This window comes from Candoia aspera, chromosome 3 (assembly GCF_035149785.1).
Source record: "Candoia aspera isolate rCanAsp1 chromosome 3, rCanAsp1.hap2, whole genome shotgun sequence".
NCBI classification, from domain to species: domain Eukaryota; kingdom Metazoa; phylum Chordata; class Lepidosauria; order Squamata; family Boidae; genus Candoia; species Candoia aspera.
In genome coordinates, this window is record NC_086155.1 from 48,033,439 (window position 1) to 48,048,600 (window position 15,162).

At 41.0% G+C, this 15,162-nt stretch overlaps 1 protein-coding gene across 1 annotated transcript; it reads left to right on the top strand.

Annotated features, from left to right (window-relative positions):
* The first annotated feature begins 3,076 nt into the window (after positions 1-3,076).
* On the top strand, positions 3,077-10,191 carry LOC134493214 (pepsin B-like). Its single transcript, XM_063297589.1, has 9 exons — positions 3,077-3,201; positions 3,317-3,470; positions 4,140-4,257; positions 5,682-5,800; positions 7,149-7,348; positions 7,798-7,920; positions 8,348-8,492; positions 8,977-9,075; positions 9,805-10,191. Exons 1-9 carry the CDS (start codon positions 3,128-3,130, stop codon positions 9,955-9,957), a joined length of 1,185 nt encoding a protein of 394 aa, XP_063153659.1. The 5' UTR covers positions 3,077-3,127; the 3' UTR covers positions 9,958-10,191.
* The last annotated feature ends 4,971 nt before the right edge of the window (positions 10,192-15,162 follow it).

Here is a 15,162-nt window from a genome sequence, read left to right on the forward strand (position 1 = left end):
ATGATTTTTCTTTCTTTATGTTCTGTTTAATCTGCCTAAACTGTGTTTCTCTTTAAATCTGTTTGCTTAAGTTTATAATAAAGCTTAAAATCTCTTTATTCACTGGCATGCTTATTGTCTCTGGATCTAAAGGAACCAATTGTCTGGGTACCTGATCACTGCTTGGACACCTGGCAGAACAGATAGTTAAAGGAAAATGTTAGAAATGTGTTGGACATTTTGGAATATTTGGAGCAACATAATGAAAACAAGCCACACTTTTTGTTTTCTTAGATGCAGAGAAAGCCTTTGACAATTTGAACTGGGATTTCCTATTTAAATTTTTGGAACATATGAATTTGGAGAGAACTTTATAAAGGATAAGATTGGGTAAGATTGATTTATACTTTACAGAAAGCATAACTAATTGTTAATGGGGGTCTAACAAAGCCCTGTGAGATTAAAAAAAGGAACAAGACAGGGATGCCCACTGTCTCCTCTTGTCATGTTCACTGTTTCAATGTTCCTGGTACATCGTAACACTTCACATGTCATTTACTGATTGCGTGTTTGATTTACAGGGGAGGGAGGCTTCCATAGCCCGGACTGTTATCTCTAGGTTGAGGGAATGGAATGTGTTTGGGTTTTCTCAAATGTTCAAGGTTGCTTTCCCAGGAATGGTGAAGACAGTTACTGGCACCTGGGAGGGGTTGGTTAGAACGGCTGGGTGGGGGGAGGTCTTACGTTTTGAGCCGAGGGTTCTTAATTTGTATTTGGCGCGCTTTTGCTCATTCTCAGCTTTCTCTGTACTTGCATACTAATCTTTCAATAAACCAGATTTCATAAAGTTCACTTGTGAGTCTGGCTTTGTCAGGTTAGGCAATCATTACACCTCTCTTGTTTATTTTGGTTCTTGAAATACTGAATAGAGATGTAAAATAAGATGAGAGGATTGTGGGACTAAAGTTTTATAAGTTAAGAAGGGCTTTTGCAGATGACTTGGTGTTGGTTGTAGAAGATCCTTTAAAGGGAATTGAAAAATTAACGGGCAAATTAAAAGAATTTGGTGCATTAGTAGGTTTCACGATTAATAAACAGAAGATGAAGATGTTAACAAAAATATGAAAATAGAAGATCAAACAGAAATGATGAATAAAATGGATTTTAAGGTTGAGAAGAAGGTAACATATCTGGGTATCACTATCACAAATATGAGTTGTATTGTTATTTCAAAATAACTACGTTAAGACATGGAATGAAGTTACAAAAGATATATTAAGATGAGAGAACCTACAATTGTCATTCCTGGGGAGAATTTCTGTGTTAAAAATGAATGTCTTGCCTCAAATGATGTTTTTGTCTCAGACAGCACCTCTTTTGACAACTGATGTACTAACTTAGACAGTGGCAGAAGGATAAATCTAAATGTGTGTGGCAGGGAAAAAACCCACAAGTTAAATATAAGGCATTACAAGATGCAAAGGAAAGAGGAGGATTGGGTTTACCTGATTTGAAATTGTATTTTGCAACTTGCTGTTTGGTTTGGATGAAAGAGTGGGTGTTGCTGAGAAATAGAAGGCTTTTGGAGTTAGAAGGACACGACCTGAGATTTGGGTGGCATGGATATTTGTGGTATGATAAAGCCAAGGTTAATGTGGATTTAAAAAATTGTTACGTTAGACATGCCATATTGAGGATATGGAATAGATCCAAGCCCAGGTTGTGCCTGAAAACACCTTAATGGCTCTCAGCACAATAAGCATTTATTGTAGATGAGAAATAATACACAAACACAAATGGCTAACTTATTGTGAGATACTAGAATTTTGTCAAGGGGAATGTAAAATAAAAGCAAGAGAAGAACTGGTGGCAGAGGGATATAGTTGTCAATGGTTCTCTTATTTACAATTATTAGAAAGATTTAAAGTTGACAAAAGAATTTATGGTTTGGAACATTGTAAGACTGTGTTTGAAATAGAATTGTGTACAAATGATGAATATATAATTGCTAAAATGTATAAACTTTTATTGACATTTGAAATAGAAGAAGAACAAGTGAAAGAATGTATGATAAAGAGGGCTAAAATTTTTGGTTATAATATGCAGGTGGAACAATGGGAAATGTGTGGTTGAGAGGACTGAAATTAACATTATGTTATAACATTAAAGAGAATTTTTATAAAATGAGGTACTGTTGGATAAATCACCAGAGAAAGTGTCTAAATGATGTACTGTTAGTATGTATCACCACAGAAAGTATAAAGGCCCTTCAGTTTTATGTTGGAAAAGGGATGGGCATCTTCTAACAGTTTCTAAATCTTGTGCATTCAAACAAACACTGAACAGGGTTCTAAAGTTAGAAATATTTAAACAATAAAAGTGTGACTTTATCATTGACAGATCTTTCTCTCTCTCTCTCATTATCTGCTAATGAACAGGTTAAATAAGATATCTTGTCTTTCAAACATGGGTCAATCAGAAAGACTAAGGTTTTCAAAGTACAGTTAGTCTGGAGCTGAAATTTGTTTTAATGGAAAAGTATTTATAAACAATGTGTTAATGAATGAATTGATGGTTTCAGACTCAAATTAATGGGTTTTAAATAGGTTTCAATAGTTCTACTGTATGCTTGACTAAATGTGGATCCAACGCTTTATTAGTTAGCACAATTCCCAAGGTTATCTTTTAAAATGAGCCAATGTTTTATGGAGAGATACCTTGGCTTGACTTTGATAATGATTAAACTCAAATAGAACCCGAACTTTCTAAGTACTTGTCACAGCAGCTATAATTATTAACTTGTCCTTTATTACTTATGAAGGACTTGGGAACAGCTTTCAAGATAACTGATTATACTATGGCTTATTAATAATTTATCACTGTTTTCTTTGCTATCTGCTTAGCAAAACTTTGATAATCACTCATCTTATTTGGTTTAAAAAAGATGAAGGGCACATAGTATTTAAACCTATCCTAACAAAAGATATTGCCTTTCTATTATTCACAGGAAAACAGGTGTAGATTTTTGGTATGAATAATGATACAGGTAATCAAAAGTAAACAGATAAATCAGCAGAGGACAGTGATTGGGAATATAAAGCTAGGGACACAACAGTAACACACTGCACAGAATTTCTGGATTGTGTTGATGAAGATCCTGTACATCATGAAGTGGGTGATTCTGGTATTGATTTATCTCCACCTGTCAGAGGAAGTGGAAAGGTGTGTATTTCAACCAGTTGGGATAATCCTTAAGCTGAGACAAGGATGCAGAAAGCAGAAGAAATAAGAAATATATGCTTCCATCTGATCCTGAGGTTTTTTGTATCCTGTGCAGAATCATTCTGAAGAAAGGGAAATCCCTTCGGGAGATCCTGAAAGAAAAAGGGATGCTGGAGGAATTCTTGAAGAAATACAATGTTGACCCTGGTTTGAAATACCGTCCCAATGAATACCATGTGGTTTATGAACCAATGGCCAGTTACTTGAGTGTGAGTACTAAAACAACAAGAACATCTCTTTAGAGAACAATTCTTTATCCAGCTTTCTGATAATTCCTTACTTACTAACTTGTTATCTGTCATTGAGAGTAATCCCATACCCATCACCCAGTTTCCTGGGAATAAATCCCACTAAGCACAGAGTGATGTACTTACAGAGGACTGTACTGTATTCCTACAAATGTGACCTCACTGAATCCAGTAAGTCACCTGGATGTACAGTATTTCTCATTAAATATATAGGATAGCATTGTAAGAATTTCCACTCTTTTAAGCAAGATTCCTGAAAGGAAAACCCTGTCAAATATTGTTTCATGCATTCAGTTTAGCAGTTCCTATTACCAAAAGGAAAAGCATGATTTTCCCCCCCTCACCAGTGGAAATTATAAAGCAGCAAAAAATGCTGTAGCTGTGTGCTCATGTTTTTTTCCTGAATCCTAGGATGGATATAACGACAGAAGAAATTAACTCATTTCGATCCTTTTCTTTAAATGATCCTGAACAATTGCAATGGAATGCATTATAAAATTGAATTCTTCAAGATCTAACCAACCTTATTGGGTTTTGCAGAAGGGGAACAATAGACATTCAGGAAAGGGTTTGGACGTATAGTAAGGCACCATGAAATATTTCATCTTACTGAAATGTTCTCATTGGCAGGCTTTCTACTTTGGAGAGATCAGTATTGGGACTCCACCACAGGATTTCCTGGTTGTAATGGATACTGGGTCTTCTAATCTCTGGGTACCATCAGTGTACTGTAACACTGCAGCCTGTGGTGAGTGCATCCCTGTCCAATAGAAGGTTTTGTTATAGTGAGCTGATTCACTGATGTGTGTTTATTCAATCCAGTGAAATATATCTGCCTTAACAGAGAGCTTGTAACAGGAATAAAAACGAAATCCCATATCGGGGCTGCTAGTACTACTGCTTCTGCTGTCTTCTTCCTCCTTTTCCTCCTTCATAGTCGACCCTGGCCTGTTCCTCAGTTCAAAATCTTTAACATTCTCCATCATGATGTTATGTCACAAAATAACAGAACTCATTTGACAGATTATCATTTTGGCACAACAGTAGCAATCCAGTCAAATGCAGCAAGTAGTGCTGTACTAACCTAGTGTTAAACCCCCATGCAGCATGTCCAAAACTCTCAACAAATAGCTACACTCTATTTCAGGTCTCCATCACTGAGCTCTTATTGGATTCATGCAAATGACTGATGGCTTCTAACTCCTCAGGAAGACCTCTTGATTCTTCAAACTTCCAGTGTTATCCTTAGTAAAAGCTCAGTACCTAAAACAGATAATTCAGATAATGTAATACTGCCTGAAACCGCATATTATATCATCATAGTAATGCCCAGGGGATCCACTGAATCAAAAAGGCAGGTGGTCAAAACCCAGCCCCTTTTTAATGAGTGTTGCACACATTGAATATTATGAAGGAAATACTGTATGTCTAAGTAAGGGAAAATGTGGTGGCTAAATGTTAACCCTTCAAGGTAATCCAGACAAGAAGCACAACCATGAGTACAAACTCTATCCTTGTTGTAAGGTTACATTAGCAGAATCTTGCAAGACTGAAAGTATCTCTCCCCTCCTTTCCTTTCATTTTCCCGAAAATTAGGGAGGGTCCCTTCTGAAATGCTTCCCATGCCTTCTCTCCTCCTGTGAGCTTAGAAATTTTTTACATACCTGCTGTCCAGTCTGAAGCTCTCCCTCCTGTCTCCCAAGGTCATTCCCACATAGCATTACACTAAATGGGCATATACAAGAGCAATTTTAGCTCACATAAAGTTAGTGTTAATGGAGAGCAGGCTAAAAATGAATATAAATAAATAAACAACCCTGAGAGGACACTATTTTTCAGATAAATTAAACCTCTTTATTTTCTACTAGTCTGATTCTGATGCACATCTGCAGTCTTCAGAAAACATAGACTTTCCAGAGTTCCATCCTTATGCTACTTGATTTCTGCAATGGAAATATTTAAGTTAAATGAATACAAACACTGGGCAAATAGTCAGGATGCCCACACCTTGGTTTCCTTTGGCTAATTGTGAATTATTTCTTACCATTCTTACCTGGGCCAGAACACAACCAGTAAATTGAACACAAAGGGACAAAACAAGTAGAATGCAGATGAGCATTCTCTCTTGCTACTTATGGATAGATATATAGTATTTCTTTCTGTTTATTCTAGGGAACCACAAAAAGTTCAACCCTAGTGCATCTTCTACATACAAAAATGAAGGGCAAACCTATACCCTATATTATGGGAGTGGTGACCTGACTGTCACAATAGGATATGATACTGTGAGGGTAAGTGAACTATGTGAGGTTTGTGTTGTGGGGTCACTCACTTTTTAATTGTGTTCTGGGAATCTTCCACTTGCCTAAGTTAAGAAACAGGAATCTCCTATATGGAACCTGGTAGAATGAGCTGACCTTATTTAATTTTATTTATTTTAAAGTATTTTGATACTAGATTTCAAAGCAATGACTCCTAAAATTAATTTACCAAATTTAAACAAAGAAAAAAAGCATCTAAGATTCAGAAAGTAATGTTTAAATGTAATACTTAAAACAACAGCAAAACTAGAATATATAAACTAAAAATGGGTATTCATTTAAGTACCCTGATAGTTGGAAATGCAAAGGATCTGCAAGCCCTAATACTAAAAGTCAAAGAGCACTGTGAAAAAATAGGACTAATTAAATATAAAGAAGACCAAACTAATGACAACAGGTAGAACAACCAGCCTCAGAATTGGCAATGAAGATATTGAAGTGGTGGATAGCTTCTGCCTTTCAGGATCACCCATCAACAGCAAAGGAACAAGCAGTCAAGAAATATGCTGCAAACTAGTACTTGATACAGCAGCCATGAGGCCTTGGAAAAGATATTCAGATGCTGTGATGTGTCTATACCTACAAAGATCAGAGTCATGCAAGCCATGGTATTCTCTGTGACAATCTATGGAAGCAAAAGTTGGACTTTGAAGAAGCAGGAGAGGAAGGGCATTGATGTCTTTGAACTTTGGTGTTGGAGAAGACTCCTGAGAATACTGTGGACAGCCAAGAAAACAAACTGATGGATCATCAAACAAATCAGCCCAGAGTTCTCACTGGAGGCACAAATGACCAGGCTCAAATTATCCTACTTTGGGCACATTATGTGAAGTCCAGTAGAAACAGTCCCAACTGATCCCTAGAGCCCAACTTAATAAATAGGGCCTCACACCTAGCAATCTTTAGAGCAGTGCCCCAGGATCCCTCCCAAGTTGCTCCAGAATGGGGTTAATCAAGTATAAAAGAAGGTATGACATTCAATTTTAGGAGAGACGTTTGTGGTTTGTCATGCTCAGGTAACTGCTGGCTATATGCAATGGAAAGATTGTAGCTTGAGTATAGATTTGTAGTGGCAGGTAAATAACCCAATCTTAGTGTCTGCATAGATGATTTTATTACCTAATGTGAAATAAACTGAAAAAAAAAAACTTATTTCATGATTCCTTCATTCATTAATTACAGATAAATGAGCTAGATGTAGTTCCAGAGACAATCCAGACAATTATGGTGCCACATTGTTCGTTTCACATAGTTCCTAAAATGTTTGTTTCTACCATGTGTCTGGCTGTGGGTGAAAATAATTTCTCTTCTACCCCAGGTTCAGAATATTGTTGTTAAGAACCAGGAGTTTGGCCTGAGTAAGGATGAACCTGGCAATCCATTCTATTATAACTATTTTGATGGAATTATGGGGATGGCTTATCCTACTCTAGCTTATTGGGACTCACAAACTGTCATGCAGCAGATGGTGAAACAAGGACAGCTTTCTGAACCCATTTTCAGCTTCTATTTCTCACGGTAAGAACCAACATCTAGGATATAGTCTGGAGGCAGACTAGCCAGTTTAATTTGGAATAATTAATAATGACTTCCTGATAATATTGCTGCTATTGATGATAAGAGGCCAAGAGTGGAGGAAAGTGAAATATTTGGGATATTTAAAATGCACTTCGAAGTCTCAGCAATCTCACATTATGCTCAAGGTTATTTAAGATACATCTACTTCAGTTCTGAACCATTTCCATTGATTATCCATGTATCTGACTTCAGAACAAGAGTCCTGAAAAGGATATTCCTTTAAAAAACACTCAAATCTCATTGAGTAAAGTGAGAATCTGATCATTCTGAGGAGAAAACTCCTGTGGTTAATCAGTTAGTGATTCTACAATAGCCTATGTCTAATGTCTATAGATCTTGAGCAGCGTGGCTAACCTGCATTGTTTTTCACCCATTCCCCTGCCCCTCAGCCAACCCACCTATCAGTATGGGGGTGAACTGATCTTAGGAGGGGTACTGGATCGGTTCTTCATTGGAGAAATTTCCTGGGCACCTGTCACCGAAGAGATGTACTGGAAGATTGCTATTGATGAGTAAGTGAGAATTACAGTTCCATTTCATCTAAAGCAAAGTAAGCAGCTCACCTATAGATCACTATGTGTCTATGCATCCACCCCTTCTTCTTCCTACATCCCTTTCCAGAAATATAGCAAAAGAATCCCACCCCCCATCTTTGAAATAACAGTTTTTTTTCCTGCAGCGGAATATAGCTCTACTCCTGTTTGTTACTTCAAATTCTCTCTGTTCTTCTCTCTCTCTCTCTCACTCACTCCTCTCTCCCTCTCTGTACATGGGAGGGAAATCTGTTGTGGTATCAGATATGAGTTTGTCAATAGAGGCTTATTTATCAACTGCAGTCAGGACTTCCTTGAGCTGGCATACCTTTGCCAGCTTCTGCACCGGGTAACAATAGGTTAGCCTTAAAAGTGTCTCCTAATTTCTCTTCTCTGGTCTCTATAGGTTTGACATTGGCAACCAGGCTACTGGCTGGTGCAGTGATGGATGCCAGGCAGTTGTAGATACAGGAACCTTTCTGCTTGCTGTCCCACAGCAGTACATTGGAGCACTCCTGAATGCTCTAGGAGCAACAGAAAGTAATTATGAGGTAGGTGGAGAGAGGAACATTGGAGAATTTCTGAGAGTAATTATTTGTGCAGTTCATTTGAACACTGGTGTTATGTCAAGCTTAAATGAAGGTTAGACACATGCTATCCACACTTCCAGAGATATAAGACTGGCTGCTATTGGAAAGAGAGCACTGGACTAAATATAGTCCTGATCTGGCAATATCATAATGCTTAACCTGGGCATGGTCCAGTAACAATGAATATTTTAATAATGCTTTTTAATGACTACTTTAATTTCTCCTTCTCTTTTTATGTAACATCAAATCACTGTGGCTTACCTTAAAATAGTAATAATAATATGCAGTTAATAATAAACAGAACACAAGCATCCAAAGGATTACCATTCCATACTGCACTGAAGTGAATGAAGTATAGCTTGCTTGCCCGTTCTTGTTTTAGCAAGGGAAAAATCTGACTAATCTCTGTTCTAGCCTAATCTGTTCTATATTTGTTTGCTTTCAGTTTGTGGTCCCTTGTGACAAAGTTCCAAGCATGCCCACCATCACCTTTGTCATTAATGGATCCAAGTTCCCACTGCCTCCATCTGCCTACATTGCCCATGTATGTATATGATATACGATGCTTCAGATGGTATGATGAATGCAAAGGGGTGCACAGCAAAATTGTTATTATTGCCTCTGGCTGTTTTTCTTCTGGTCATCTTTAGAAGCTATACACCTTGCATGGATTGATCACTGCCATTTGAATGGTTCTCCTGAGTTTGTAAATGCAATAGACCTAAAAGGTTAATTGACTTTAAGTTCTTCTTACCAAGAGTTTGAGGAGACCTTATGAATGCATGAAGAATTTCTCAGTTTTGACTGTTTTACCCAGAGCAGATGATGATCACACCGCTTGCACCATTATTTGTCCTATCTACCTTACAGTCAGTTTTAGAGATGTAAAGGCCTAGAAACCTGAAATATTTGAGAGAAAAAAAAGTTCCCTCCCTCCCTCCTTCCCTTTCTTTTCTCATTCATTTTTCAGCCTCCACAATATGTCCATTTCTTCTGGGCCTTCACATCTCTAGTCCTGAACTTGCTCATACAAATTCACATTGGAGTGCATCTACAGTGTATTTATCTCCCATAGTATAGACTTGTAAACAAGCTCCAGTCGACTGCATTTCCACAGTCACATGGTTACAGAGAGCTGAATTAGAAATGGACATCTCCAGTTGTGCCGTGTGATTTAATTACAACATGATTTCATACTTAGCCGACCAAAAAACATTTACTGACATTTTCTCTTCAGTAAAGGTAGAACTAAAAGCACTTTTTCCTTCCACAGGACAACGGACTTTGTGTAGTTGCAGTTGAGACCACTTATATTCCATCTCGGAGTGGAGAGCCTCTATGGATCCTGGGTGATGTTTTCCTTAAGGAATATTATTCTGTCTTTGATCTGGCCAACAACAGAGTGGGCTTTGCAAAATCAGCTTAGACAATGCAGTATCTTCCTCCTTTTCATTCTAATACTGTTTTGTTCCATGGATTCTAATACAATCACTTTAAATTAGACCTACAATGTACATCACAAATGTATCTATGTTCTATAGACTGCGTCTCAGGGGTAGAGATAGATAAATCTATCCAGTTTAATTACACTCATATTCTCATTTCCCATCCTTTAATTAATTTCCTCTTTTTTGATTAAACTTACCAGTTTGCTTGAAAATCTGTATGCATTTGCAAGTACTTTTTTTCTCCCTAAGTACATGTTTTGGTACATGTTTTTACTAATACACACATTTTCACTAGGCAGTTTTCTGTAATGTAAGAATAGAATTCTAATGAAATGTAATTTTGCCTTTAATAAACAAGACAATAAATTCTTCAACCTGTTTCAATACTATAAATAATAACTTGAGAACCATAATTTAATCCTCGGCCTGATGCCTTTTAGATGTTTTTGACTACCCCTAGTAGAACTCTTAGTCAGTATGCCCAGGGTAAGGGTACCAAGCTGGAAAAGGCTCATCTGAGAGCTGGAATCAATTGTCCTTTGATGGGACACAATTGTATAACCTTCCTTTGTGATGAAATGTTTCCAGAACTCTTTTTTTCAGAATTGTTTTCTTTAGAGGCTGTCATATTTAAATTACAGCTGGGTTCATACATCACACTAAGTCATGGTTTAACAGTTATGGTCAGATAAACTGAATGATTAGGTTCATTCAACATACTAAGCCAAAATCAAGCAAAGCACTTTATTATTTGATCATTGTTATAATTATTATTTGTGCGATCAGTAAACCTAACACATTCTTGAAGAATGTTGGAAGTTTGAGGTAGAATTTAAACTCTTTGAACTTTGGGACGTTATTTCTAAATACAGATAACAGCAGCAACAGCAGGAACAGCAACACCTGTTTCTACCTTCCCACTTCCTAATGTCAGAAAAGCCATTTTCAGTTTTTCAGCATTTACTATGCAGAAACCGACCCCTACCAAAACTGGCGGGGCAAGCTACTATATATAAACAGGGAGCAAACCCCACACTCACTCGCACTGATGATGTTACCTAGTTGGGTATTGAAACATCTGCAAGCAAACAGCCAAGCTCAGAGAGCACCAAGGACTCTGCAGTTGTATGTAATGGTTGCCTATTCTAGATTATACTCAGACTCACAAGCAAGAGCTTGAATCAAATCTGGTTTATTTAAGAATAGTGTGCAAGTACAAAGAAAGCTGAGAATGAGCAAAAGCACGCCAAATACAAACTAAAAACCCTCGGTGCGAATGTAGGCCCTCCCCCCGTACAACCATTTCAAATTCCCTATCCCAGGTGCTCCTAACGAGTTCTGCTAATCAACGGGTAAAAAGACCTTGAACACAAACGATAACCCAGACACATTCCATCCCCATGAAAACAGATAGTCAGCCTGGTACCAGGTCTCCCAGCAACTCTCTCCCAACCAGAACGCGCGTCAGCACCATGGCATGCGAAACGTTACGATGTACATCAAACATTGCAATGGTGAACATGACATACCTCCCCCCCCAAAAGAAAGCAAAGCCAAATAATATGAATGGTGAAAGGAACAGTCAAGCCGCAGTCTTCAAAGGATAAGCTAGGTGAAAGCGGCGAATTAAATCAGGAGCATTGACGTGGCAAGCAGGCACCCACCCAGGGTCGGGGAAGTGCTTCCAGCGAACTAGGTACTGCAGGGAGTTGTGAAGCTTGCAGGAGTCGACGACCTCTTTGATTTCAAAGTGTTGCTGGCCATCAATCATGATTGGAGCAGGCGGAGGAGGTTGGAGGTGCCAGTGAGCAGAGGGTTGGGCTGGTTTGAGCAAGCTGCAATGGAAAACAGAGTGCAAACATTTCAAATTGTGAGACAATTCGAGCTTGACAGTAACAGGATTGATAAGAGCCACAATGGGAAATGGTCCGATGAATTTAGGGGCAAGCTTCTTTGAAGGTTGAGGGGATTTTATGAACTTAGTGGAGAGATAAACCTGATCCCCAACCTTGAAGGTGTGTTGGGGAGAATGGTGTTTGTCAGCGTGGCGTTTGTAGGCAGCCTGGGCATTGCTCAGAGCCTGCCGAATGACCGGCCAGGAGTCAGCCAGCTGTGCAGCCCAATCAGAAGCCGAGCAGGAGGAAGACGGGGGCTGGGGCAATTCAGGGATGGGGATGAAGTCCTGGCCGAAAACAACCTGAAAAGGGGTCTGCCCAGTACTCTGGTGAATGGCGTTGTTGTAAGCCACTTCTGCAAAGGGCAGGAGCTCAACCCAATTGTCCTGATGGTAGTTGGTGTAGGAGCGAAGAAATTGCTCCAGGGCAGAGTTAAGAATTTCAGTAGATCCATCTGTCTCCAGATGCGATGCCGTGGACAACATCTGCTTGGTGCCAATCAGTTTTTTAAAAGACTGCCAAAATTGGGAGGTAAATTGTGTCCCGCGGTCGGTGACCAAACGGGAGGGGCAGCCGTGGAGACGGTAGATGTGGCATAGAAAGAGGCGAGCCAGCTGCTGAGCAGACGGCAAGGAGGTGCACGGAATAAAATGAGCTTGTTTGGAGAAGAAGTCCTTTACGACCCAAATGACAGTTTTCTTTTGACTGGGTGGGAGGTCAATGATAAAGTCCGTAGAGATCTCGGCCCAGGGATGAGATGGGTTAGCAACAGGTTGGAGAAGCCCTTGTGGTTTCCCCACTTTTCGTTTTGACATGGCACAGACAGGGCAAGAGGCAACATAGTCTTTGACATCCCACTGCAGCGAGGGCCACCAAAATTGGTGGCGCGCCAAATGCAGAGTTTTGACGAAACCAAAATGGCCCACCAATTTATCGTCATGGGAGCGGTGCAACACCGAAGCACATAAAGTTTCAGGCACATAAAGGTGGTGGCCGACCCATGCGAGATCATCCTTAAAGGAAACTTTGTCTCGATTAGCCAGCAACCAAGTGTCAGATTTCACTGCCTGTAGAAAGTCGGATTGTAACTGACAAGGGAGCAGCTGTCTGCAGGTTGGGGGTGGGGTGGTGCTCTGCGCTGGCGGAGCACGGGTTTGGCTTCGGGTGACAGCAGCCAGTCCCAATTGTGGTAAAGAGAGAACAGTACCAACCACTTGAGGGGTTTGGTCAAAGTCTTGCGGCAAGCGGGACAAAGCGTCCACGAGAAAGTTTTTCTTGCCCAGTATGAACTTCAGTTGGAAGTTAAACTGACTGAAAAATTGAGCCCAGTGAATTTGTTTGGGGCTGAGGCGGTGGGGGGTGCGGAGAGCCTCCAAATTCCTGTGGTCTGTCCAAACCTCGAACGGGTAGGCAGCCCCTTCAAGGAGGTGGTGCCAAGTCTCTAAAGCAGCTTTGACAGCAAAAGGCCTCCTTTTCCCAAACATGCCACCGGCGCTTAGTCTCAGAAAATTTCCTGGACAGATAAGTGCAGGGTTTCAGGATGTTGTCAGAGTCCTTTTGCAGCAATATAGTCCCAATAGAAAAGTCAGAGGCATCTACTTGGACAACGAAAGGCGTTCAGGATCAGGGTGCCGCAGAATGGGTTCCGCAGTAAAGAAAGTCTTTAGTTTCTCGAATGCAGCCTGGCATTCTGGAGTCCAATTCAACACTGCCCTGGGGTGTTTTACCTTGTGTGTTTTCCCCAACCCTTTTGTGCGAAGCAGGTTGGTGAGGGGCAAGGCAATTTCCACGAACCCCTGGCAGTAATAGTTGCTGAACCCCAGAAAACTTTGCAGCTGCCGTCGGGTGCAAGGGCGTTCCCAATTTAAGATGGCCCTAATTTTCTCAGGGTCCATCTCGATTCCCTTGTCAGAGACTGGATAGCCCAAATAGTCCAGTTGGGTTTTGTGAAATTCACATTTGGACAGTTTGGCATACAGCTTGGCTGCCCTTAGTTTTTCTAACACCTGCCTAAGAAGGCGTTCATGCTCCTCCTCGGTTTCAGAGTAGATAAGTACATCATCCAAATAGACCAAGACCCCCTTAAATAAGTGATCATGTAACACTTCATCAATCAATTGCATGAATACTCCAGGCATGCCAACTGGGGAATTGGCAGTCTCAATGAACCCCCGTGCCAGGTTTTTGTCAATGAACTCACGCAATGCCTCTAGTTCTTTCTTAGTCATTGGGTAAATTTTTGGTTTAGGCAGTTGTGTGTTGGGGAGCAACTCGATTGCACAGTCAGTTTTGCGATGGGGTGGCAGCTGGTCTGTCTCCATTTCCCCCAAAATGTCTGCAAAGTCTCGGTAGTGGTCCGGCAGCACTTCGAGCTGTGGTAAGTTGGGGCACGGCGCTGCAATTGCAGCCCTGCCCCCCCACTTAAGGGTCTCCCCACTGGCGGGGCTTGGTAAAACCCATTGCTAAAGGTAAGGGTTCGGTGCTGCCAGTTTATGTAGGGGTTTTGCCAAGTTAACCAAGGGATCCCTAGAATTATCATGGGATCACCAACAGGTGCAATAATGAATTTTAAAGCCTCTTTGTGGCTGCCCATTTGCATTGCTACAATCCCAGTGAAATGAGTTGCTGGACCCCCCCCCCCTCCGCTGTTGACCTGTCTAGCTGGGTAAAGATTAAAGACTGCTGGAGAGGGAAACTGGGCAGGTCAAGTGCAGTCACTAGATCCGGGTGGATGAGGCATCTCGAACACCCAGAGTCAACCAAAGCCCAAACTTCCATGGTTCAGGTGCGGGAGCCCAGCTTCACTTTCACTGCCAGGGTGGGGCAAGCAGCACTCACCATAGCGTCCTCACGCCCATCTTCCTCCACCTGCCCCAGGGTGCAGTTCAGGGCAGGTGGCTGGCATTTCCCACTGGCTCTTTTGCAGCCTCCTCAACCTCTGCGTAGAGATACAGGTCTTCTTCCAGGTCAGTGACACCTTTGGCTGCAGTCGTTTGGCGTGACAGCTGGGGCGATTTAGCCAGGGCTTTCGTTGCTTGCTCTCCGGACTTGAGTTTTGGGCACTCAGCAGCTCAATGGTCTCCTTTCCCACAACGGAGGCACTGCCCTCGCACATAGCGGCGATCCTTCTCCTCATCTCCTGCTCGGTGGCTCAGTGTGGCAGCTGTTGCTCCGCTCCAGGGTCCCCGCGTCAGGGTTGTTGTTTTCTCGGTTCGACGGGTCTGCATGTAGGTGTGCTGGGCATGCTCAGCCTTTCCGGCCAAACAGATCCACTCGTACAGTGACTCT